At 36.6% G+C, this 26,962-nt stretch overlaps 2 protein-coding genes across 2 annotated transcripts; both read left to right on the top strand.

Moving 5' to 3' along the window:
* The first annotated feature begins 38 nt into the window (after nucleotides 1-38).
* Nucleotides 39-9,238, top strand: top3a (DNA topoisomerase III alpha). Its single transcript, XM_039687662.2, has 19 exons — nucleotides 39-710; nucleotides 839-898; nucleotides 984-1,057; nucleotides 1,165-1,240; nucleotides 1,318-1,426; nucleotides 1,825-1,968; nucleotides 2,064-2,234; nucleotides 2,328-2,431; nucleotides 2,600-2,674; nucleotides 3,401-3,483; nucleotides 3,726-3,933; nucleotides 4,741-4,926; nucleotides 5,012-5,141; nucleotides 5,221-5,334; nucleotides 5,906-6,071; nucleotides 6,162-6,308; nucleotides 6,415-6,537; nucleotides 7,524-8,251; nucleotides 8,916-9,238. The coding sequence occupies exons 1-19, from the start codon at nucleotides 540-542 to the stop codon at nucleotides 9,068-9,070; spliced, it is 3,024 nt and encodes a 1,007-aa protein (XP_039543596.2). The 5' UTR covers nucleotides 39-539; the 3' UTR covers nucleotides 9,071-9,238.
* Nucleotides 9,239-10,030: 792 nt separating this feature from the next.
* Nucleotides 10,031-26,851, top strand: flii (FLII actin remodeling protein). Its single transcript, XM_039686322.2, has 30 exons — nucleotides 10,031-10,177; nucleotides 12,511-12,621; nucleotides 12,743-12,814; nucleotides 13,472-13,552; nucleotides 13,722-13,807; nucleotides 15,534-15,695; nucleotides 15,847-15,950; nucleotides 16,050-16,225; nucleotides 16,421-16,578; nucleotides 16,677-16,761; nucleotides 17,214-17,361; nucleotides 17,495-17,628; nucleotides 17,719-17,931; nucleotides 18,396-18,575; nucleotides 18,668-18,750; nucleotides 18,843-18,917; nucleotides 19,000-19,083; nucleotides 19,162-19,333; nucleotides 19,419-19,523; nucleotides 19,652-19,843; nucleotides 19,949-20,137; nucleotides 20,257-20,396; nucleotides 22,273-22,480; nucleotides 23,313-23,467; nucleotides 23,562-23,622; nucleotides 23,732-23,860; nucleotides 23,946-24,052; nucleotides 24,905-25,010; nucleotides 25,355-25,420; nucleotides 25,515-26,851. Exons 1-30 carry the CDS (start codon nucleotides 10,115-10,117, stop codon nucleotides 25,647-25,649), a joined length of 3,780 nt encoding a protein of 1,259 aa, XP_039542256.2. The 5' UTR covers nucleotides 10,031-10,114; the 3' UTR covers nucleotides 25,650-26,851.
* The last annotated feature ends 111 nt before the right edge of the window (nucleotides 26,852-26,962 follow it).

Genomic DNA, 26,962 nt, shown 5'->3' with positions numbered 1-26,962 from the left:
AGGAAGTGGATGTGTTTCAAAACCTAGTGAGCTGCCTAGCTAGACAGCATTTTGGAGGTTCCCAGCGACTATAGTTGCTGCTTTGGTTCTAACTAGGATTTTGTTTGGCATTTGTTATGACGCGCTTTTTGGTTGTTCGTGGAGAAATTCGATTATTCGTGTCGTATGACAAGACTCGTTCTTATATCTTTGTAAATTATTTAATTTCACTTATTTATTTAGTTATTTAGATAACGACATTTCGTTGGGGAAATACACAAAACAACCATACGGCATTCTAACACATTGGTTTACGGTATTTTTACGACAATTCGCGTCAGGCGCCGGAATTGGAAGTTTTTAGAGTTGATTCATCTGCTGTGTTCACACATTAACGTATACTTTTACAGATGTATTTTCACTTGGAGTTTACACGGATTTATTTTATCTCCGTTATTTTATAAGTATCAATGTTTTACTATGCTAGTTAGTTAGCAAGCAAGCTGCTGTTGATGTGCTGTAATGTCGAGTGTGTGATCATGCGCTGCTAGATCACAGTAATGAACGTTTTGCATAGGTCTCTAAGAGTGACAATTCACAGTCAACTTTATAGGCAAATATCTGTAAACATGATAAGACGCACGCAGATTAAGAAAGTGCTTTGTGTTGCCGAGAAAAACGACGCTGCTAAGGGAATAGCAGAAATTATGTCAAATGGGAGATCGAGAAGAGTGAGTGCTGACTGTTGTACAAGTTATCTTGATCTGTAATGTAAAATCTGATTGTTATGATCAGAAGAGTTGTTACTTTTATTTGTTAGGATGGTCGTCATTGTTAATGAACCTGGTTTTCTTTACAGAGAGAAGGCTGTTCTGTCTACAACAAAATATATGAGTATGAATACAACCTGTTTGGTCAAGTAAGTACTTTCTTTGGTTTATCACAGAAATAAAAAAATATATTGTATAACATATAGTCTGATCATGGTGTTTATTTCTTCACAGAATGTAACTGTAAACATGACCTCAGTATCAGGGCATCTCTTGGCTCTCGAATTCAAAGCTCCTTTTCAGAAATGGTAATATATATATATATATGTATATATATAGCTTTGATATAATAACTAACCTAATAACTATAGTTTATTCAAACTTTATTATGTGATACGTTTCATACGTTTCACAGGCATAGTTGCAATCCAGTCCTGTTGTTTGATGCTGAGGTGGAAAAGTACTGCCCTGAAAACTTTATACCAATCAAGGTATTAATTTCCATTCCTTCCATTTAGAATATGAGCTTGTTTTTTATGTCGCAAAACAATGTATTTCCATTATCCAGAGGACTTTGGAGAAAGAGGTAAGACAGTGTCAAGCTCTGGTCATTTGGACTGATTGTGACCGGGAAGGAGAGAATATCGGCTTTGAGATCATCAATGTCTGCAAAGCAGGTAAGTTTAGTGTATCATGCACTGGTGCTGTATATTTCTCTCAATTTTTTAAAGTTGGCATGAAAAAGAAGTTGTGATCGTCTTTTCTTTCTTATTGTGATGTACATCCAAATAAGAAAAAAATGTTGGGCGGGACTCGTCGCATGGTTGTGGTTGTGGTTTGTCATGTCATGTGAGTGACAGGTTGTCCCGCCCTCACGCCAGTAAACACATCATCATCTGTGAAGAGATGTATGATTTGATTAAAGATTACAAGGGCACAGGAAGAAAAATAAATGATATTGTACACTGAATCATGGATAAATCATAATAAATACTGCTATATATTCCATTAAAAGTAAGAAAAACTATTTTGATTTCACTGTGACTTTAACCTCTTGTAATATCTTTCAATTTAGTGAAGCCAAACATTCAGGTCTTCCGTGCACGGTTCTCTGAGATCACCCCAAACTCCATAAGAAGAGCCTGTGAGACCCTCACTGAGCCGAATATCAACGTCAGTGATGCTGTGGACGTGAGACAGGAGCTTGATCTCCGCATCGGTAGGCATTTTAAAATATCAGAGAACATCATCACCAACTACTTTCTTTAAGATGAAATCTAATATGTTTATCTAATGTGCATTATGTTCCTTCAGGGGCATCGTTCACCAGGTTCCAGACATTACGCTTGCAGAAGATATTCCCAGAATCTCTCTCCGATCAGCTCATCAGTTATGGCAGCTGTCAGTTCCCAACCCTTGGCTTTGTCGTAGAGCGTTTTAAAGCAATTCAAGCCTTCGTCCCTGAAACTTTCTTCAAAATCAAAGGTACTCTGATGTTTTAATTTACACAGTTCACATTTAATATTGATGAACAAAATGCGTCAAGTGCTTTCTCAAATACACTTTATTGTCTGTTAGTTGTCCATGAGCCTAACGAAGAGGAATCAGTCGAATTCAGCTGGAAAAGACATCGTCTTTTCAATCACACAGCGTGCCTTGTGCTGTATCAGATGTGCATGGAGGTCTGTGCTTCTATTTAATTTTCATAAAAAGGATTTTTAAATTCATAACAACAAAATAGCTTTTTAATTTTTTCTTCATTGAAATAATGCATTACACATATGTAAGATGTGTTGGTCATTATTCTATCATCATAAGTTTCCTCTGCTTGGCTTTAATCTTTTCTGTAGGATCCCATGGCGAAAGTGATATCTGTAACAAGCAAACCAAAAAGCAAATGGCGACCTTTACCCCTTGACACTGTGGTGAGTAGTTCAGAACATGTCTCTTGAAAGATTTTTTTCTGGAAATTCTGAAAAGGATGTTGACACACACATGATCGTTCAAAAGTTTAACGATAACAGAAATACAGTAAAAACAAATATTGTAAATCAAAATTTTTAAAATTTTAATCTATATTAAAATGTAATTTATTCCTGTGATGTCAAAGCTGAGTTTTCAGCATTATTACTCCAGTCTTTGGTGTCACATGATCTTTCAGAAGTCATGCTGATATGCTGCTCAAGAAACATTTATTATTATAATCAATTTGGTTATTTTTGTGGAAAACATGATGCATTTTTCAGGATACTTTAATAAATAGAAAGTATCAAAAGAACAGCATTCTTTTTGTAACATTATAATTGTTACTGTCACTTTTTTATCAATTTAATGCTTCCTTAATGCATCTAAGTATTTATTTCCTTTTAAATAATCTTACTAACCCTATTCTTTGGAACGATTGTGTACTTTTTGTTATACAGCTACAGCTACAAGTTGATTAATATTAACAAATTTGACTTATACCACAATGTACATAATTGTCATCAGCTACTAAAGTTTTTTTCAAAGTGCAATTTCTTGAGTGACTTGTGGCCAAAATGATCCACAAATGAGTAGTGCTATTGCATAAGTTAAGTGCAATTAATAGCCGAATCATGGAGATTTAAAATGTAGTATATATGATAATCTCTACTTATTTTTTTGGTTAGGAACTTGAAAAACTGTCTTCAAGAAAATTGAGGATAAGTGCCAAAGAAACCATGAAAATTGCAGAAAAGCTGTACACTCAAGGGTATGTTATTGGTTATTTCATCCATCCATCCATCCATCCATCCATATGTCTGTGGTCTCCAGCAGTGGTTTTCCACTTCCCAAAATGTTTCAATGTCTCCCTATTCAACAACACACTAAAAAGCTGATGAGTTGAATCTGGTGTTTTAATAAGTGAGACATCTAAAACATTCTGGTAGGTGTGTCCCGAGGACTGGGTTTGAGAAACACGGGTCTATAGCATGTTTGTCTGTTTCCTCCCAGGTTTATCAGTTATCCTCGCACTGAGACCAACATGTTTCCTCAGAACCTGAACCTTACCCTGCTGGTTGAGCAACAGACACAAGATAATGAATGGGGAAATTTTGCTCAGCGCATTTTGGAAAGCGGTGGGCCCACACCTCGAAATGGAAACAAATCAGATCAGGCCCATCCCCCCATTCACCCCACCAAATACACCAACAGTTTACAGGTGAGCAACCTAGGTCCGACGCCAGGAGGTGGCTATTTGTACCCCCTCCGCCATCAAAAACCTTTGACGCGTACAATCACACCGGTGTGATTAGAATATTCAGTGCGTCACGTCAACAATTGCTAAATTCAAGTGTGTTTCGTGTGTTATTACAAGCTTACTGCTTTTCATATCACAACTTTTCAGTCTTTTCAAATATATTATGCTTATTTTTAGTTTCAGACATTTAAATACTCATAAGTACTAGCAAAAAAAAAAACAAAAAACACACTGATGTCAATGAAAGCCGCAGTCCATTTAAATATAATTTGATAAAATGTTTCATTCATATCAGATACACATTGTTTTGCAAACTATAAAGTTTACTTTATTCTTCCCCTAGTTTGCCGGCAACTTTTATGTATTTCAGGAGAAGTGGATACATTATGTAAATCCGACTGATACGATTCTCTGAATGACAGCACAAACTAACATGGCGGCACCCATCACGCGTTATATATCAGCTAACATGATTATTATAAAGGTTTTTAAGCAAAGAAACACATTCAATTTTACCTTTAATATGAATATATCAGATAGTTCATTATATAGTTAACAAGTTTATGAATATTTTGAATACAAAGAAATAAATTAAATAAAAGCAACACATCTGCGCATGCCCTCCCTTAAGAATAATGACTTCCCCCTTTTTATGTGTCCTGGCGCCGGCTCCGGTGCAATCTCTCTGTTAGAAGCATCATATCTGCTGATGCAGTTAGCTAGAAATGTACACAATGGCAATGTTTAATTATTTTTCTTTTTTTGAAGGGTAATGAAAAGCGGCTGTATGAGTTCATTGTACGTCACTTCCTGGCCTGTTGCTCCAAAGATGCTCAGGGACAAGAGGTGACGGTTGAAATTGAAATAGCTGAAGAGAGATTCTCTGCTAGTGGATTGACGATCATTGCACGCAATTATCTGGAAGTGTACCCTTATGACAAGTGGTACAATAAGGTGATTACTACTCAAAGCATAACACATTTAATAGCTGAACATATTGAGTTCAGTTTTGTTTTTTTTATCCCTATTTTTTGCACAGGTAATTCCATTATATGTGCCTGACACCACGTTCCAGCCCACAGCGATTGAGATGGTGGAAGGACAGACCAGTCCACCTCAGCTTCTGACAGAGGCCGATTTGATATCACTCATGGAGAAGCATGGCATTGGTACTGTCAAGTTTTGTACTTTAAATATTTGACATCATTGTTGAAAAAGAGTGGCACTCAGCTTGAGTTGCTGTTTCAGGAACCGATGCAACACATGCTGAACACATTGAGACCATAAAGAGTCGCATGTATGTGGGGCTGACGGCTGACCAGAGGTTCCTTCCTGGAGAGCTCGGCATGGGTCTTGTTGAAGGTAATGAAATTAGCATATTGAGTGCTGAAGGTATGACGTCACTTTGTTGGCCAAAACGTGGAAGTGAGTTAGCGTTTTAGCACTCCTGGTTCCCTCGCTCTAAAGTCTATGGGTTTTTTTTGAATGGGTTTTTGCTAAATCGCCTGAAATAACATCTATGGTGAACAAAGCCTCTAAATATTTACACGTTTTGATCTGTGACATAAAACACACCAGTTATAACCTTTACTTGTGGTTTTTTAAACTTTATTGTGTCTGCTTGTGTTTTTTTTTACTTTTATATAGTCTTCAAAATGTTTAAATTTTGCATTAACTTGTGAAGATTATTTTGATTGACAAGACGTGTAAGGGTCACAACTCTTTATTGAACAAAGACATTTTTCAAAAGTGAATCGGGAAAACGCATAGCTTTTCAATCGAGGGAACTTCTGAGTTGTCCTACAAAGTGACGTCATAACTTCAGCACACTATTAGTAGATGCATGCAAAACTAAATTAGGAACCTTTAAAATAGCATAATAGAGGCAGTTCAAACTCTGATTGGTGTGAAATTGAGTTTCGCATTGTTTCAGGGTATAACTCTATGGGGTATGAAATGTCTAAACCAGACCTGAGAGCGGAGCTGGAGGCGGATCTTAAACTTGTGTCAGAGGGCCAGAAGGACAAAGCTTCTGTCCTCAGTTATCATGTGGCAAAATACAAGGCTGTTTTTATTGAATCCGTGAGGAAGGCAAAGAAGTGAGTCTGAATGTAGCATCACTTATTTCAATTTCAGTTACACTGCAAATTACATTTCTACATACAAATTTGTTGTCATATTGTGTGCAGATTGGATGAAGCCTTGTCCAATTATCTGGGCCCGGCTCAGGAGATTACCGTAGAGGAACAAGGAGAGATGGAGATGCCATTACCAGTGCGAAAATGTCCTCAGTGTAACTGTGACATGGTGCTAAAGAGGAAGAAAGACAGCACAGGGTAAGACTACGTCATGTTTGGGTTTTCAGGTTGAATCTGAAATAAAAAATGTTGTTTGTTTACTCCTTTTCTAAACGTTTTTTTTTTTTTATATCACTTTGTGCAGGATGCTTCTTTCATGTATGGGATTTCCAGCTTGTAAAGCAGCCGTGTGGTTTCCAGACACAGTTCTGGAGGTCAGCAGAGACGAGAGCATCTGTTCGACGTGCCGTCCACATCCGGTCCACATGTAAGGAATGTGGTTCTTATGCTGCTTTGTAATCATTTTAATATTGTAAAGCAGTTACACTACCTTCAAAAGTTTGGGGTTGGTAGAAAATAAATAAATACGTATCAATATATAAGATAAACACATTTATTATAATACTTAGATTACTTTTATTAAGCAAGATCACATTAAACTGATCAAATGTATAATTTTACAAAAGATTCATATTTCATACTTTTGAAATTTCTATTACTCAAAGAATCCTGACCAAAATGTATCATGGTTTTCACAAATATACTGTATTAACCTGCGTAACTGTTTTCAACATTAATAATAATCAGCTTCTAGAATGATTTCTGAAGGATCATGTGACACTGAAGGCTGGAGTAATGATGCTGAAAATTTAAAATATATTCAAGGAGAAAATAGTTATTTTAAATTGTAATAATATTATTTCACAATATTACTGTTTTTAGGTAATAATAATTTTTGGTAATAATAAATAAATGCAGAGCAAATTCAAAACATCCAATTTTTACTGACCCTTAAAGTTTTGCACAGTAGTGTATTTTTGCTAAAAGATTTACAAGAAGGTTATATGAAACTTTATTTCATGCAATAGCTTATTATATGAAATACTGAGTAATACTTTTACAGTATTTAATTAAACCTGTAATAATACATTAAAAACACGTCAAGTTGTGTATATTAACAGTTTTTAACAATTTATGTGAACAGACATGAATTGACGACAAAACAATATATTTATACATGAACATTAACCTTCATTAATAAATGCTGGAAAAATGTTGTTACTTGTTAGTTCACGATTCACACGGCATTAACTAATGTTAAGAAAATTAACCTTATTTTAAAGTGTTACTGCTTTTGTGTGGAAATTTGTGCTAAGAAACAATGAACAATAAGACCAGTACCATGTATTAAGAACATTAATAATGTTTATTTTTTAATACTGATTCTTGTATTATTCATAACGTCTTTGACAGGCTCAAGTTTAAATTCAAGAGAGGAAGTTTGCCACCTATGATGCCCCTTGAATTTGTTGGCTGCATTGGAGGATGTGATGAGACTCTCAGAGAGGTCTTGAACTTAAAATATCTCAGAGGAGGAGGAGATTCTGGCTCTCGGCCTAATAACAGCTCTGGGTCAAATCAGCATCATGTACCTCGAACCAACTCAGCACCTCCGTCCAGGGTGGAGAACGTTAGACCTCCTGCACCCAGACCCCGAGCCGACAGCACCCGTCCCCCAGCCAGTCTGCCACCTCCTCGGGCAGCACAACCACCAGCTTCAGCCCAGGGCGGGGCCATTGTGTGTAACTGTGGTCAGGATGCCATTCTTCTCACTGTACGCAAAGAGGGTCCCAACCAAGGCCGTCAGTTTTACAAGTGTAACACGGGGGATTGTAAATTCTTCCTGTGGGCTGACCAGCCGACTGAGCAGGGAGCGCCCGCAGGAAACAGGGGACCCCTGAGTCAGAATTTTCAACCTTCCAGGCCCTCAAATGGGTTTGGGAACATGCATCAGCAGAGGCAAAGCAACAGAGGATCTGGAGGTGATGAAGGTGAAACCATGTGTAACTGTAATGAGCCTGCAGTTACCAGGACTGTCATGAAAGATGGGCCGAACAACGGCCGAATGTTCCACACCTGTGGGAAACCACGTGATCAGCAGTGTGGGTTCTTCCTGTGGGCAAATGAAAATGTGGCTCCAGGTATAACACCAGTCTATCATGCTTTTAAACTGAAAAACTGTTTATACATAGGCTAAATATAATTTGGAATATCTTGAACAAGATAAATTCTTACATAGACTGCCATTCGAAAGTTTGGGGTCAGTGTGATATTTTTTTTAAAGGAAATTAATGTTTTTGTTCTGCAAAGGTATTGAATTGATCAAAAGTAGCAGTTACTGTTTTATTTCAACATTTTTATTTCAAATAAATTGTTCTTTTGAACTTTATCCATAAAAAAGTCCTGAAAAAAATGTATGAGAGTTTCCACAATAATGTTAAGCCGCACAACTGTTATCAGGAATAAATTACATTTTAAAATAGATTCTAATAGAAAATAGTTATTTTAAATTCTAATATTATTTCACAATATTACTGTTTAACTATTTTTGGTCAAATAAATATAGCTTTGGTGAGCATAAGAGACTTGCAAATAATCTTACCAACCCCAAACCTTTTAACAGCATTTTGCTTAAACATCCCGGCAAACTCCTAATTTAGGAATTTTGTCATTTGCTTGGTTTCTCTTTTTCAGGTTGCCTTTGATTGTTTTGTATTGTGCTACATTTCATTTTGGAATAATTTCTTCAATATTGTCTTTTGTTGTTAATTAATAATTAATTTACATTTCTTCTCACTTTTTCAGCCACAGGTTTTTCTGGAGGAAATGGTGGTAAACATCCTGGGATCAAAAAGGCCAGCACTTCCTCAAACAAACCTCCCACAGCCAAAAGACCAAGAACCTGTGGAATATGTCATGAGCCGGGTCATACCCGGGTCACCTGTCCTCAGGGCCAGTAAAAAAAATAGTTCCTGCAAATTTTGTAAAATACATATGTAAATGAAATTAATATTGTCTGATGTATTATTAATGTTTTGTATGTATATATAATACATTTTATTGTGTAAAATAAAGTTGTTTTAAAGTAAAACATTATTTTTTGTGCATAGTCATGAATTTTTAATGAAACAATATTGTTACATACACAGTCATTTTATATATATATATATATATATATATATATATATATATATATATATATATATATATATATATATTCATATGTAAATGGCAAATTTATACTACAAATATACTAATACTACTCATTTTCTACATTGTTACATTTAAAAAAAATCTACTTGGGTTACTATAGTTTTTTACTGTTAGATGTATTTCATACTCATTTTAATTTTTTTATCATATAGTTATTAAAATAAAGTGTTATTAATCATGCTTTTATTCATTTTTCTCAGTTTTTTTGTTTTTTTGTTTCATCTCAAGCACTCGAGCTGCAGGTAGGGGTGGGTGCCGACAACAATTTTTGGCTCTATGACATAATATGAGGTTGGGTCCCCACCGCACCCATTCCATTAATAAAATAGATCTCTGGGGCCCCAAAAGTCAGTGGCCCCTTAGAATCATACTAACTTTCACCCTCTTAGCGCCCCACCCACTCCCAGAACTCAGGACTCCAGTTTGAAAACCACTCCAACAATCAACAATGACCTGAACAACTGGGAATTTTGTGATGGGCCCAAGCTGTAATGAGAAGGTCCCTTTATTTCTCCCAGGTCACTACAAATGATTCAGAAATTAATCAGTGTGTTATTAGTCAACATTTAGTATCTGCTAAAGGTTGTAGTTTACCACGCATTTAGCGGGTTTAAGTAACGGTTGTTATTTTATAGAAACATAAATGTATTTTTTAGTGAGTGGCTGGTGACGCTGAGCAGGTCGTGGGCTGTACCATGTGAGCGGGGGCGGGGGAGCGAGTGTTTGTTCGACCAGCCGCTGCCGAACTGAAATAGGCTGCGACTGTTCTGTTGCCATATCCTGAATTAGACATGGCCGCGACCGGAGTTCTCCCCTTTATTAGGGGAGTAGACCTGAGTGGGAATGACTTTAAGGTGAGAGTTCTGATTCAATACGTCTATAGGTACGGGATATTGTTAATAAATCATTCACTCAAACGAGGAAAGAGATGTAGGTTAGTTAGCTTGTCAAAACCGGTTAAGATGGTGAGCTAGCAGTGCTAACTCTGTGCTAGCTTAGAAGAACACTGGGCGTTAGCTCGCGACTTGTCAAAATTTGTTGCGGTCAATCAAGTGGTGTGACAGGCAAGGGAAATAACTAGAAGTTTGTTAGCAGTGCAGCTGTGCTGGTTGACAGTAATGCTTCTGGCCTCAAGAAATGAAATGTGCCGCAGTTGACAGTCTTAACATGTTGTTGGGAAATAGCTTCTTTTAGACCTGATGGAGCATATCGTTATGTCATCAATATGCATAAAGGGAAGGTTTTGTTATTTAAAATCACGAGTAAATTAAATACAGAAGTCTTTTACATGAGTTCCTTATGCAGTAGTATTACCCAGCCTCTCAAGTGTGTCAGTTTACTTGAGTAAATGTGTGATGATGATGCTCTGAGTCATTGTCTCATAAAAAGCAACTTCAGTCAAATCTGCTCATTTCGAGATGATTGTTTGAGCAGCTTACTGTTTTCTATCTTAAAGTGGGGTCTGGGGCCCCCAGGGGCCTCAAGAGAGTGCTAGGGGGTCTGTGCAACTGTTTAGAGAAAAGTATTACATAAATAGATTAAAATATGTAAAGGATTGAATAAAATAAATACATCTTATAATTAGGGGTGCACACGATACCAATATGGTGGCCGATATATTTCACTTTTTAATGTTATATTATCAGCCCGATTAGTAAATTTGGATGATATATTAAAGTGGATAAATTGATTTCCTTCAAATGGGCACTGTTAGTCATAATGGTTTTGAATTGCTTGAAATATGATTGGAATCACTTCAGAAAGGAAAACATAGGCTAGTTAAGTGCAACAGGTGCGGCTCAAGTCTGTCATATAGGATTAGGCTACATAAAATTAAATTGAGAACATTATAATTTTGTGCTTGCATGGGACATGGCTTTTAATGGTGAGACTTTTTTGTTTTTGGCTCTCAAAAATGATTTTTAGATTTAGATTGGCCATGGCCAACATATCGGTTATCTGCTTTCAGAATTATCGGTTATCATATCGGCTAACATTTCTGTGCATCCCTACTAACACTACTGTACTATAAGTAGAAACAATACAATAAATGTAACTTAAAGGAGTAGTTCACTTTAAAAAAACTTTTGCTGATAACTCACCCCCATGTCATCCAAGATGTCCATGTCATTCTTTCTTCAGTCGAAAAGAAATTAAGGTTTTTGATGAAAACATTCCAGGATTTTTCTCCATATAGTGCACTTCAATGAGAACCAAACGGTTCAAGGTCCAAAAGACACTTTCAGTACAAACTGCGAACTGTTCAAAGGGCTTTAAACGATTCCAGACGATGAATAACGGTCTTATCAAGTGAAACGATCACATTTAAAAAAAAAAAAAAAAAAAATTTAAGTTTTATAAGCTCAAATGGTCGCCTTGCTCTGTTCTGTGATGCGCGTTTGTGACTCTCCTGTTCGAACTCGTTCATCAAAATGAACAAATCTTTTTTCGTGTCATTTGGTTCATTCAACGAACGGAATGAACAAATTGACTCAGGAAAAGAGTTTTTTTTTTATCGTATCGCTTGATAAGACCCTTATTCATCGTCTGGAATCGTTTAAAGCCCTTTGAACAGTTTGTAGTTTGCACTGAAACTGTCTTTTTGGACCTTGAACCGTTTGGTTACCAGTAAAGTACATTATATTGAGAAAAATCCTGGAATGTTTTCATCAAAAACCTTAATTTCTTTTCGACTGAAGAAAGAAAGACATGACATCTGCACATCAAGACATCTTGGAAAACATGGGGGTGAGTAAATTATCAGCAAAAGTTTTTTTTAAAAGTGAACTACTCCTTTAATGGAAACTAAATAATTTCTAAATAATATTTTGATTATTAAAATGATTTTTTTTTTTATTAGAATGGGTGTCTCCTGCAGAAAGATGCTCATATTTGGGGCTCTGTCGTGTCTAAAAATTTGATCAACCCAGTTCTGGCTCATGCTTATGTTGTTGCCATAGCAAACACACCCCATAATCTCCCACAATTTTTTTTCTGTCCTGAAATGACTTCATTGTACCAGGTTTATTTTGTTTTAGATTAAATTCAGGCATCAGACTGATTTCTTTGGGAAATGACATCAGTGTAGCAGATCCATCAAAAACTACCAAATCATTAATGCAGAAACTGATTCGCATGACTCACGATGACCTGATTTTAGACTTTGTATCTCTTGTGTTGAATACAGGGAGGGTATTTTCCTGAGCATGTCAAGTCTATGAGTAGCTTGCGATGGCTGAAGCTGAACAGAACGGGGCTTTGCTATCTTCCAGAAGAACTGGCCTCCCTACAGAAACTGGTGATTGTGTATTGCACCGCTGAGTCACAATTTCATATTTTGCAACTAGGCTTTGTCAACTTACTAATATTCATTCTCTGGTCTTTCTTCTTTTTTTTTTGCCCTTTTTGTGTGAAATCAGGAACATTTGTCCGTGAGTCACAACAGCCTCACAACACTGCATGGAGAATTGTCAAGTCTTCCCAACCTGAGGGTAAATATGATCGACCATATTGCGAAATACTTGACATGTTCTCTACTAGTGTTTCACATAAGTACCAGTATATATAAATATTTTTGCAACATACCCTACTGTTCAAAAGTTTGGTGTCAGATTATTTGTTTGAAAGAAATTACTACTTTTATTCAGCAAGGATGCATTAACTTAATTAAAAGTGACAGTAAAGGCATTTTTGTCACAAAAGATTTCTATTTCATGTAAATACTGTTCTTTTAAACTTTCTATTTATCAAAGAATGAAAAATCTATCACAGTTTCCAAATATTAATCAGCACAAATGTTTTTAACACTGGTAATAATAATAAATGTTTCATGAGAATCAAATCATTAGACTGATTTCTGAAGGATCATATGACACTGGAGTAATGATGTTGAAAATTCATCTTTACCATCACAGGGATAAATCACGTTTTAAAATGTGTTCAAATAAAAAAGTTCTTTTGAATTGTAATAAAATTTCACAGTAGTACTGTTTTACTGTCTTGGTGAGCACATTCTTTCAAAAATATCTAAAGAAATCTTTACTGACTCAAACTTTTGAACGGTAGTCTTTGTCAATTTTTTATTTTCTTGTAAATATGTATTTACATTGCAGACTATCGTTTAATCTGATCTTGTTGTTTTGCTGTAGGCGGTTGTGGCCCGAGGAAACAGCCTGAAGAACTCTGGTGTTCCTGATGATATTTTTCAGCTGGATGATCTTTCTGTGCTGGTATGTAGAGAAATACTTTTACGTGTTTATTTCTCAGTTAAGTGCAAAATGACAGGCATGATTTAAATTTATGTAAGCAGGGCTGTGTTTTGATTAGTGAAACTATGTAAATTTGTCATCGTTTGTGTGCTGCAATGATGGTGTGTGTATTGTTCCCTCCTCTATTCAGGATTTGAGCTACAACCAACTCTCTGAAATCCCTCGGGACTTGGAGAACTCCAGAAACATGTTGGTCTTAAACCTCAGTCACAATAGGTACGGTCTGTGTCTGTCTGTTTTGTACCCACGTTCTTGGAAGTGAAGAATAATTATCTATCATGAAAATACACTTTAAAAGTATTAGGATTTTATATTGTGATCTGTTACTGTGGTATTTTGGAAGATGTCTTGTGTGATGATTTGGAGATGTACAAGGGTTAGTTCACCCAAATATGAAAATTATCCCATCTTATAAGCCAATGACCATAGTTTTTAAACTATTTTCTAAAGTTATAAGAAACACATCGCTTTGCTTCAGAAGGCCTTTATTAACCCTCTGCAGCCGTATGGATTAATTAAGTTGCTAGTCGCCCCCATTATAAAGCTGGGAAGAGCCAGGATGTTGTTACTATAACTCCAATTGTGTTTGGCTGAAATAAGTAAGTCATTTACACATAGGATGGCTTGAGGGAGAGTAAATTATGCGATCATTTTCATTTTTGGGTCAACTAACACTTTAAGGATGCATTTAGACTAGACTGGGTTTTGTGCTAGATGTGCTACTGATGGAATGGAAAAGAACACATGGATCGTGGGACATGTTTGTAAAAGTTGAACTATTTTTAGTTTGAGCCATGGCGCCTCATTTTCCACAACGATATTTGAAGGCCTCATGACCTTTCCAGTTGTTTGTGATTTTAGTGGATAGGGGTTAAAAAAAGTGTTTTACTCAATTCCTACCCAATAAAATATTTTAGAATTTGGCACGAGTATAAAAATGCTCCTGGAGTAATTAGATTTAAAGGAGTAGTTCACTTTTCAAAAAACTCAAAAAAGATTTTTTTATAAAAACATTCCAGCATTTTTCTCCATATAATGCACTTCAGTGGGAACCAAATTGTTCAAGATCGAAAAGACACTTTCAGTACAAACTGCAAACTGTTCAAAGGGCTTTAAACGATTCCAGACGATGAATAAGGGTCTGATCAAGCGAAACGATCGGTCATTTAAAAAAAAAAAAGTTTAAGTTTTATAAGCTCAAGGGCTCTGACTCTTCTGTTCGAACTCGTTCATCAAAATGAACAAATATTTTTCCGAGTCAATTCGCTCGTTTTGTTTGTTGAATGAACCAAATGACTTTGGAAAAAGATTTGTTCATTTTCAGAGCAAGGCGAGCTTATAAAACTTAAACCTTGTTATTTTTTTTTTAAATGACTGATCTTTTCACTTGATAAGACCCTTATTCATTGTCTGGAATCATTTAAAGCCCTTTGAACAGTTCGCAGTTTGCACTGAAACTGTCTTTTGGACCTTGAACAGTTTGGTTCCCACTGAAGTGCATTATATGGAGAAAAATGCTGTAATGTTTTCATCAAAAACCTTCATTTCTTTTCGACTGAAGAAAGAATGACATGGACATCTTGGATGACATGGGGGTGAGTAAATTATCAGCAAAAGATTTTCAAAAGTGAACTACTCCTTTAATTAATTTATTTAATTATAAAAAATTAGGCTACCTCATAATATATTCATGTTTCTCAAGAGCCCCATTTTGAGAACCACTAATCTATATGTCTTTTTGGTACATATTCACATGGACTTGCTATTAAAAAAAAAAAATAGTGCAGATCGAACTCGCTTTATCATTTACCCCCATCCCTCCCTAAATAGTTCAGCGTTCAAAGTGCAAATCCTTTTTTGTAGTCACAATGATTTTAACCATGAATATCTGTGAACATAAATGTTAGTCTGAAACCGTTGTCTGATGTTTGCTTTCTCACAGCATTGATAACATACCTAATCAGCTGTTCATCAACCTCACTGACCTGCTGTACCTGGACCTCAGTAACAATAATTTGGACAGTCTGCCTCCTCAGATGAGACGCTTGGTCCATTTGCAGACCCTGATACTCAATAACAATCAGCTTATGCACGCACAGCTGAGGTAAGACACGTAGTTTTTATGGTTTAATTTCCGTCTATGCCATATTGGAGGAAGGCTGCATTCATTTCAGATGACAACATTGTGTTATCAACATTGCCTCTGATAAACATTGACTCCAATCTGTGTCACTTGTATGCCTTTGTCGTAACAGGCAGTTACCTGCTATGGTAGCTCTTCAGACCCTCCATTTAAGGAACACACAACGTACCCAAAATAATATGCCCACGAGTCTGGAGGGCCTCACCAATCTAGCAGGTAGAGATCTAGCGGTGTTACTACTTTCTCTGTAAAATAATCATCATTGTTTCTATTTGCTATTGTTTCAAATGAATCTTTTTGTGCGTTTTTGTGTAGATGTGGACCTGTCCTGCAATGATCTGACTCGGGTACCAGAATGTTTGTACTCGCTGACTAATCTCAAACGGCTAAATCTGAGCAGCAATCAGATATCTGAACTGTCACTGTGTATAGATCAGTGGACCAAACTCGAGACGCTCAACCTTTCTAGGAATCAGCTCACATCTCTGCCTGTAAGTCCCTCATTGCCAAATAAAGTAAAACAGAGGAACTTATCAGTTATCAGAAGTTGTTTGGCTTTTAAAAAGTGCTTTTGTGCGTGAGCTGATACTTCTTTACACTTTAATAATGTTGTCATTTAGATTATATTTGATATATTTAGTTTGCTAATCTTGTCTCTTCTTTTTCCCCGTCCGGGTGATGTGCAGTCAGCCATTTGCAAGCTGTCCAAGCTGAAGAAGCTGTATGTGAACTCGAATAAAATAGATTTTGATGGGCTTCCATCTGGTGTGGGAAAATTGTCCAACCTGGTTGAGTTTATGGCCGCAAATAATAATTTAGAGCTCGTTCCAGAGGGGCTGTGCAGGTGAGAACTGAGACCGTTTATTGGTGATTAGATATAATTACAAAACCAACTTATATCCTGTTGATAATGGTAATATGTGGCTTTTTGATTTTGATCAGGTGTGGAAAATTGAAGAAGCTGGTCTTGAACAAGAACCGGCTTGTGACATTACCAGAGGCCATCCATTTCCTCACTGACCTGGAGGTAAAAACTCTCTTTAATAAAGAAATATCTATAAACACATCCTAAAAAATGAAGTTTCTACAAAAATTATTAATTAATTATTTGATAATAATAATAATAAGAAGAAGAAATGTTTCTTGAGCAGCAAAGCAGATTTGTCACTCAAGTAATGATGCCAAAAATGTTGCTTTATCACAGAAATAAATTACATATTAAAATAGAAAACGGTTATTTAAATTTGCTGAATATAACTGTTGTGTTTCCTGTGTAACTTTATTTTTTGATCAAGTTTGTGCAGCCCTTAGATACTTCTTTCAAATCAATTAAAAACATTTTACCAGGCTCAAAGTTTTGAACACTAGTGGAAGTTTTTATGTACTTATTCAAAAGACTAAAGCAACAAATACTCATGCATATGTTAAACCAGTTAATAAATGCTGATTAAAGTTGTTTTTGTGACGTTGATGTTTTAGGTTTTGGATGTTCGTGAGAATCCAAATCTAGTCATGCCACCTAAACCAGTAGACAGGACAGCTGAGTGGTACAACATAGACTTCTCGTTGCAGAACCAGCTGCGGTTGGCTGGTGCGTCTCCAGCCACTGTGGCAGCAGCTGGTGGAGGTACAATATGCTTTTTTTTAGTCCTCTTCCAAACTAACTTTATTGGCTGACGATGCTGAGTTTGAAGTAACAAAACTGAAAATATGTCTGTAATACAGCTCAAAGTTCAACTTGATCTTTGTGTGTTATACAGGGAATAGTCCCAGAGATCATATGGCCAGGAAGATGAGGCTAAGAAGACGCAAGGACTCAGCCCAGGATGATCAAGCTAAACAGGTGCTGAAGGGAATGTCGGACGTGGCTCAGGAAAAGAACAAATCCATTGAGGTGAGGGAACAGCAGAGCAATAATAATGGAGCCGTTATATTGGTACATGTCCAAACCTATCTGGTCTTCACATGCCTCTTGATCTTTTAGGAGAATGGAGACATGAAATACTCTGACCTGAAAACCAAACGCTGGGACAAGAACCTAGAGAAACCTCAGCTCGATTACTCTGAGTTCTTCTTGGAGGATGTGGGGCAGATCCCTGGTGTCACGGTTTGGCAGATAGAAAACTTTGTACCCATGCAGGTGGACGAGGCCTTCCACGGGAAGTTCTATGAAGCAGACTGTTACATTATTCTTAAGGTCAGCCCTGTAAAAAAAATCGAATGATCATCATGTTTATTAAAGGGATACTCCACTTTTTTTGGAAATAGGCTCATTTTACCACTCCCCCAGAGTGAAACAGTTGGCTTTTACCGTTTTCAAATGTATTCTGACTATTTTTTTTTATATTTAGAAGAATATCAGTAACCAGACAGTTTCTGGTCTCATTGACTTCCATAGTATATTTTTTTCCTACTATGGAAGTCAATGAGACCAGAAAATGCCTGGCTACTGATATTCTTCTAAATATCAGAAAATCGGCTGAATGGATTTGAAAACGGTAAAACTCAACTGTTTAACTCTGGGGGAGTGGTAAAATGAGCCTATTTCCAAAAAAAGTGGAGTATCCCTTTAAAGTTCTCTAGTTTAAATATTGTGTCTTTCATTTATAAGATCTTCTGCATCCACTCTTTCAATTAAAGCTTTGTAATGCACTTTTACAGACGTTCTTAGATGACAACGGAGCCCTGAACTGGCACATCTATTACTGGATCGGGCAAGAAGCTACGCTCGATAAGAAAGCCGGCTCTGCTATCCATGCTGTCAATCTCCGTAATTATTTGGGTGCTGAGTGTAGGACAATCAGAGAGGAGATGGGAGATGAGAGTGAAGAATTCACTGCGGTCAGTAAAGCAAATGCCATTCCCTGTGCAAATTGATGTAATGCTGCATTATCAGCATATGCTTAGCTATATTTTTTTGCACTGTGTTTTAGGTGTTCGACAATGAGATTTCTTACATCGAGGGTGGAACTTCTAGCGGATTTTTCACCGTAGAGGACACGCAATACCCGACCAGGTGCCCCGCCAAAAAACAACACCCAGGACTGCCTCTATACCTCACCCATGATCTGACTCACACTAATCCTGTTTGTTTTGTGTTTTGGGCAGGTTGTACAGGGTTTATGGGAAAAAGAACATCAGATTAGAATCTGTGCCTCTGAAAGCATCCTCACTGGACCCACGGTGAGTTTTGTGTGCCATTTGCTCTGTGTATGTTGATAAGAGTGACTCAGTCTGACCGTTTTTTTCTTTTTTCTGTTTAAAGATTTGTCTTTTTGTTGGACACTGGTCTTGAATTATTTATTTGGAGAGGAGCAAATGCAACACTTGGTGGTACTACAAAAGCAAGGTAATATATGCAAACAATTAAGCTTGTTTTCCCTTGTCTGTCTGTTCAGATTTGTAAAAGTCCCAGTGCTGTTTACAGGTTATTTGCTGAAAAGATTAACAAAAATGAGCGAAAAAGCAAAGCAGAGATTACGACTTTGATGCAGAATCATGAACCTCCAGAATTCTGGGAAAAGCTTGGGGGACAGCCGGAAGAAATCAAGAAACATGTCCCTGATGACTTCACTCCTGTCCGACCCAAGCTCTATAAGGTCAGGGGATGGTCTATGGCTTGTTGTGCGCTCCTTTCTAAAACCACCACGGTGTAAAATATTTAGTACTTTCTTGTTCTGTTAGGTTGGCTTGGGGTTGGGATACCTTGAACTTCCTCAGATCAACTACAAACTGTCTGTGGAGCACAAGGACAAGCTCAAACTAGATGTGGTTCCAGAGCACAGACTGGTAATGACATTTCCATAATGATTGTAACAGAAAAAAATTCTAGGAAAAATGTATATTACCATTTAAAGGTTTGGGGTCCTAAATCATGCCTTGAGTACACTAACTGGTGGAATATTTTCTTGTTATAGGTACAAGGTCTTTTGGACACTAAAGGTGTCTACATCTTAGATTGCTGGTCAGATGTCTTCATTTGGATTGGCCGGAAGTCCCCACGTCTTGTTAGGGCAGCTGCTTTGAAACTGGGCCAAGAGGTGTGCAGCATGCTTCATCGGCCAAAACACGCCGTGGTCATCCGTAACCTGGAGGGCACGGAGGGACAGGTAACATTGCCAAAATAAGAGATTAAAAAAATGTTTTGCCTTTATTTAAAGATACTCTATTAAATGACACAACACTCTGTTCTAATTCCGTGCTGCGCTCAACAGGTCTTTAAATCCAAGTTCAAGAATTGGGATGACGTGTTGAAGGTGGATTATACTAGGAACGCAGAGAGTGTGAAACAAAACGAGGGCTTGTCTGGAAAGGTGAAGAAGGATGCAGAGCAGAAAGACCAAATGAAAGCTGATCTAACGGCTCTCTTCCTGCCTAGACAGCCAGCCATGCCTCTCACTGAGGTGAGACCTGAATTAACAGCTCATTAATCAGCCAACTTTTCATTTTTAGGATGAGTAGTCCCGAGTAGTTCTGTCAAAAATCTATACAATTCTTTGTGGGTTTGTTGTAAATCTGATAGGCGGAGCAGATGATGGAGGAGTGGAATGAGGATTTGGACGGCATGGAGGGCTTCGTTCTGGAGGGGAAGAAGTTTGCCCGTTTACCAGAGGAGGAGTTTGGTCACTTTAACACTCAGGATTGCTACGTGTTTCTCTGCAGGTTGGTCAGAGGGCATCACTAAAATTAACTGCAAAAATTGCAGCCAAGTTGTGATGTCACTTATATGCTAATAATATGCAAGATTGTTTCGCCACTAGGGGTCGCTAACATCTAACAATAACAAAGGCATATATATTAAGCGGAATTATGGAATTTGTCGTCAAGCTGATGGATCTTTTATGAATAAGTGAATACATTGATGTTTTTAACATGACTGTAGTATGAAGCAGTGCGCGATTGCTAGACGTATATCATCGCCACACGCAACGCGAGTCCCGCGGATATAAGAGAATAAGGACATTTAATTCTACCGAACTTTTAATTACTTAAACAGGTCAGTTTATTAGAGGAATTAAACTTGAGGTAACAGTTTCACTATCACACTAAACTGCATTTGTGTGTGTTGAATATTCTTAGTTAGGTTGTTTGTTGGCTGCATGAGACTAAGCTAGATTAACCCTTATGCTGCATTAGGGACATTTTTGGTCTTTTGCAGTTTAATTTCTTTGACCTTTTTGGCTGTTTTAATGCAAATGGTATGAAATTTGGCAAAATTGTGACTTTTTGGATACATGTAAAAAATGTGATCCCATTTTGCAAATATGTATAACACACACTGTGTAGATCAAATAGTAACACTCAGCACCATAAAAAAAAACAAAAATGGCCCATTGAAACCCATTAAAACGTTGTTTAAATCTGAGGCTGTCAGTAATACATGAAACATGATTTTTGCACAAACATCCTTTCATTTTGAAGCAAAAGCATTATATTTGCATTATATAGTGTATTCCACCAGATGACGTCACTACATATTTATTCCCTATGGGTGGAAATGCACCTTATTTTAGGCAATAGGCAATGTTTAATAGGTGGCCATTTTTGGTCTCTAACGCGCTAAGTGGGATTTTTTGCAAAGTGGGACTGTGATAATCCAAATCTAAAGTTTTCTCTTTGCGTTTAGTTTATTGAAAATAATTGAATTTTTGTGTTTTTTCCTCTTATACAAATCGATGGTTTCGCAAACAAAACTGGTAATTAAAGGGTTAAAATCCTGAAATTGAATACATTTTTGGTAGTTATGATGAGGACTGATGCTGGTTAAAATATGTAACTTGGTAAAAGTGGAAAATAATAATAATATATAATATTTTAGGCAATGTTTAATATGTGGCCATTTTTGGTCCTTAATGCACTCAACGGTGTTAAAAATCTAATGCAGCACAAGGGTTAACATTAGAGAATAATATACAGATCATATTCTAACTTATAAAACATTGATTAGTTTTATATACATTGATTTGCTCAAGTAACATGCAACACTCACGTCTTTAAGTCGGAGTTAGTCGCGGACGTGGACCTCTCAGCATCTAGAAAGATGTTGATCTTCGTTTTAGCCCTCTTTTTGTCCCAAAGTCTGCTTGCCATGGTCCATAATGTTTGAACAAAACCCTGCTAGGGACGCTCACGCTGTTGAGCACGAATAACGGGCATAACCGACCCAGTTGTCCACGTCTGTCGCCATGGTTACTATTCCAGTACGAGGTCAAACCTGGCGGAAACGGGGGGTAACGGTGATATGTCGTCATTGACTGGCGACTCCTCACCCCTGCTCACACGCCCCGTTTCCTTGGTTAAAAATCGCAATTTTCTCACAATTTACAAATAGTTGGAAACATTTGGGATATTGTAAGTAATCAACTAAACAAAATATATAACATTGGCCTAGTGGTTTTCCTGCAAAAATCCTGCATATTGTACCTTTAAATCCTCAGACAAAAAAATAACTTGTATATATTACTAAATTAACTATTACTGACTTAGATAGTTATTACTTTCATCTTTAATTGAAGTGTGATATTTGTGTCTGTCTCAGGTACTGGGTGCCAGTGGAGTATGAGGATGATCAGGAGAAAACAAAAGTGAAAGGAGAAGATGGAGATGATGAGGACAAACAGCCTGAGGAAGACTTCCAGTGTGTGGTTTACTTCTGGCAGGGCCGTGAGGCCTCCAACATGGGCTGGTTGACCTTCACTTTCAGCCTGCAGAAGAAGTTTGAGAGCTTGTTCCCTGGCAAACTAGAGGTACTGCATGCCAACATGGTTAATTCAATGGCTCCATTATAAAATTGATCTCAACAATTTCATCGTTTTGTTGTAGTGACTCTTATTGCTTTGACCTCATATCTCTGACGGGTGGAAACCTTGTATCTCCAAAAATGCTACTTTTCAGGAAATGGAAAAAACACTATATTTTTAAATCATTAAACGCACATTGTCAACGTTGATATTTTGGCTTTATATTATGGTCGGACACTTGCATGTGCCATTATATTGTTAACAAATGTTACTAAAATCGAGCTTGAATATCGAACATGCGTGTTTTGTCCGTCATTAGAATGGGCATATCTGTGGGAGTAAGTGCATTGCATTATGTTTTCATCAACTTACAGGTTATGAAGTTTACTGTAGCTACAGTACGTGGGGGCTTAGTTTCTTCTGTCATTTGGCCAAAATCTCATGATATAAAAAGTGAAATGCTCTGAACAGACATTATTTACAGATATCCTTTTTAAGAAAGTACTGTCTGACTGAAGCCTGCGTTACTAGCTCTAAAATAACGTTTTTAAATTTGCAACCGGGGGCTTGGGATGAGATCCGTAAGCGTTTTAAGGACAAAAACCTGACAGATGTCTTGAGTTACAATATCTGAACAATGTTTTGAGGTGTGGTAACCGTAGTATAAGAGGAATCGTTGACTCAATACAACCACCGGTGTGAATTATTTTTCGAATAATACAATCGCTGTCGTCAATTATTCCTTGCGCACACACACACAAACGGTGTTCATTCAAGATCGAGGTGGGGTGGGGTAACTTTTATTTTAAGGAGAAGTCATATCTCATGCATATTTCAGGTTGTGAGGATGACCCAGCAACAGGAGAATCTCAAGTTCTTGTCACACTTCAAGAGAAAGTTCATCATCCACAAAGGCAAGAGGAAGCTAAAAGTGGACAGTGTGCAGCCAAGCTTGTACCACATCAGGACAAATGGAAGTGCGCTGTGCACCAGGTAACTTTATAATGTATTTACAGGAAGTATCTTTTCATCAGCTAATCCTCAAGTCAAAGAAATGAACATGTGTGGTGTTTCTGTTGTGTTTTAGGACTATTCAAATAGCCACAGATTCCAGTAACCTCAACTCTGAATTCTGCTTCATATTGAAGGTAAACTGGCATTTGATGTACCTGTTCGTGTATTGTAAATCGTTAAATAATAATAAAGGAATCAAGATTACTATTTGCAATGGTTTGTGATAACTATAATATTACTTAGGTGCCATTTGAAAGTACAGACAACCAGGGAATAGTTTACACATGGGTGGGCCGAGCAGCAGACCCTGATGAAGCTAAACTGGCAGAGGACATCATGAACACCATGTTTGATGACACTTACAGCAAACAGGTTCGTTCCAGCTATGAAAATCAAAAACATGTTCACTACATCATCTTGACTTTTTTTTAACTATTTTTTTTTTCCTTTTCTTCAGGTGATAAATGAAGGAGAAGAGCCAGAAAATTTCTTCTGGGTTGGCATTGGCTCACAGAAGCCATATGATGAAGATGCAGAGTACATGAAATACGCAAGACTGTTTAGGTGAGGATTTAGTTTCAGAAAAGTTATTTAAAGACAAGTTTGGGGTCTTTTTTCTTTTTTCTTTTTTAAGGGAAAAAAAATATGCAGCAAGGAGATGCATTTTTGAACCAAAAGTGATGAAGTCCCCATGTAGTCAATAATTTTATCCCTTAAAACTCATCTTTGAAAAAACAAATTTAAACGTTTTTTTTTTCCTGTGAGAATTTCTTCATGCCTTCATTTCAAACCATGTTTTTGAGACTGTTTTTAGATCACTGCAGTTTTAAAGAGAAAATACTCGTAAATGGTGTTGATTTATGAATTTGCACATGGTTTGTCTTAAAGGATTTTAAAAACACCACATATACATATAAACAAGATTAAAATCTTGTTGGCTTTAAAAAAAATATTCATATTTCAAAAATGTTTGAATTTTTGTTCATCAAAGAATCCTAAAAAATGTATTATGGTTTTCACAAAAATATCAAACCATTTTCAATGATTTCTGAAGGATCATGTGACACTGAAGACTGAAATAATGATGCTGAAAATGTATCTTTTCATCTCAGGAATAAATCACATTAAGATATATTCAAATAGAAAACTTACTTTAAATTGTAATATTTCCCAATTTTACTGTTTTTACAGTATTTATCAAATTAATACAGCCTTGACGAGCATAAGAGACTTTTAAAAACATTAAAAACTCTCATCAGCCCCAAACTTTTGAATGGTAGTGTATGTATGATATTAAATCAAATAAATGCACCTTAGGTGAGCATACTGACCCTAAACTTTTCAATAGTTATGTTTATTTATTTATTTAATTTACCATATTTTTGAGGTAATAATAGATTTAATTTCTGATCTCAGGTGCTCAAATGAAAAGGGTTACTTTGCTGTATCAGAGAAGTGCTCAGACTTCTGTCAAGATGACCTGGCTGATGATGACATCATGCTTTTGGACAATGGGAAAGAGGTAGAGTATCATGCTTGCACCTGGACAGATTATCCTGGCTGCAATTATTTTTTATTTTATTTTATTTTTTTTATTTTTTTGCTGAATTGTGTCTTGTGGTGTAAGAATTTTAGTGAAATTTTACGAAAAAAGAATTTAGAATTTGTATCATGTTATCATGTTAAAACATCTATAAGATTTCATGCTTTTTTGTTTTGTTTTTTAATTTTTATTTTATTTATGCAACTCTTGTATTTTTGTTACTGTTTTTGTCATTAAGATGCTGACACCCTCATTAAAAAAACAACAACATATTACTGCTACAACTACTATTTTGTTGAGATGTTTGTTTGCTTGTTTTACAGGTTTACATGTGGGTCGGCACACAGACAAGCCAGGTTGAGATTAAACTGAGCTTGAAGGCTTGTCAGGTCAGTGAAATATTGAGTGTCAGTTTTATTGTACACTTACTACACCAGCACTTCCCATGATGCCTGCTTAACATTTGTGTCGCCCTTCAATCAGGTCTATATTCAACACATGAGGTCCAAGGATGCAGAGCACCCGAGAAAACTGCGCCTGGTGCGCAAAGGCAACGAGCCTCACTGTTTTACCCGTTGTTTCCATGCATGGAGCGTGTTCAAGACTGCACCTGCATAAATTAGCCTCTCACGGTCTGTCTGAGTACAGAATAGCCCTTCCATTATCAATGTGCACTGCATCACTCTCTTTAAAAAGCTCACACGTATATATTTGCTAATTGATGCAATATTAATGAGTTTTATATTTATATGTAGATTTAAAGTCACAGAAAGTCTAAATGATACAGTGCATAGGTAAGCGTTAAGAGATCAAATGCTGTATTCCTTAAGGGATGGTTTTTAGAAGAACATATCTGTTGAGGGAGAGTCTAAAGTTTTTTAACCATCTAGCTGCACAAGTATTGTGAATTGTCTGTTTACATTTTCTAAATTCTGCAGCGGTTATTTTAGAGATGACTCTTTATATCTTTTGTTTGGGCGACACTTTTCGTGTTTTATTTAGTAGATGCATATCACATATACTGCCAAGACTTTTAGTTCTTGAAAGCACAACACCCATGTCTGTTTCAGATCTCACCCTAACGCAATGCTGATTTGGTGCCTCACACCGGATTTTTTTTTTTGTTGTTGTATTGTTTGCCTTTGAATGTTTCATTCCGTCAGCTTGACCCGTTTTACTGCTTCACTTTTGGGATGTAGTCTCTGATGCCAATGCTGATGGAATAATGAATTGCACAGTTTATGTGGAATGTTATTTCATTTATTATGTGTCAGAATGAGAATTTATGCTTTTATGCCCTTAAACTGCCCGAGTACATCCATAATAATGCTGCAGTTAACTGGGTTGAACCAAGCGATTTTAATTAACAAAGCAATCTGTAATTGCTATGACTGGCAATCTAGTGGTCTAGTGCCACTAAGGTTTGGTCTTCACATATCAAGGCTGTTTTAGCTTTAGTTACAGATTGTGCTTTTAAAAAAAAAAGGAAAAAAGAAAAAGTTATGGTCCTGTCTATGGACTACTTTTTTCTAATTTTGAATGTTAGTTGATCTTGGACAGGGAATTTTGTTTAGCCAAGGAAATGAATATTCTTATTTTAATTATGCTTATCAAATGTGTTATGGCTGTCATAAAAGGGATTGGTAGAGGTAAAATTAATTTGCAAACGATGGTGAGTTGCCCTATTTTGTCACCGCAGCTTTGATGTCAACATATATAAATGTGTTTCTATGTGTACAAATATTTTCTGCCACTGATTTCACCTGCAAATGCTCTATTTATGTATTTTGTATTGAATAAAGTTTCATCACACATCTGAACGTCTCTTGAGTATTTGTCATTGCATTCATATATGGTCATTTTCATTAATACTGACAGTTGAATGAATATTAAGTCAATAGACATCTCATGATTTTGCACATTTGGCCCAA

Source organism: Pimephales promelas, chromosome 3, assembly GCF_988280905.1.
Source record: "Pimephales promelas chromosome 3, fPimPro1.hap1.1, whole genome shotgun sequence".
NCBI lineage: Eukaryota > Metazoa > Chordata > Actinopteri > Cypriniformes > Leuciscidae > Pimephales > Pimephales promelas.
This window is presented reverse-complemented; position numbering and strand designations above follow the sequence as displayed.

Coding starts and splice junctions, on each gene's coding strand:
- top3a (XM_039687662.2), top strand. CDS start 540: ATGAACGTTTTGCATAGGTCTCTAAGAGTGACAATTCACAGTCAACTT. Junction 5,142..5,220: donor CATGGAGAAGCATGGCATTG/GTACTGTCAAGT, acceptor TTGCTGTTTCAG/GAACCGATGCAACACATGCT. Junction 5,335..5,905: donor CGGCATGGGTCTTGTTGAAG/GTAATGAAATTA, acceptor GCATTGTTTCAG/GGTATAACTCTATGGGGTAT.
- flii (XM_039686322.2), top strand. CDS start 10,115: ATGGCCGCGACCGGAGTTCTCCCCTTTATTAGGGGAGTAGACCTGAGT. Junction 13,808..15,533: donor TTAAACCTCAGTCACAATAG/GTACGGTCTGTG, acceptor GCTTTCTCACAG/CATTGATAACATACCTAATC. Junction 19,334..19,418: donor TCCGACCCAAGCTCTATAAG/GTCAGGGGATGG, acceptor TTGTTCTGTTAG/GTTGGCTTGGGGTTGGGATA.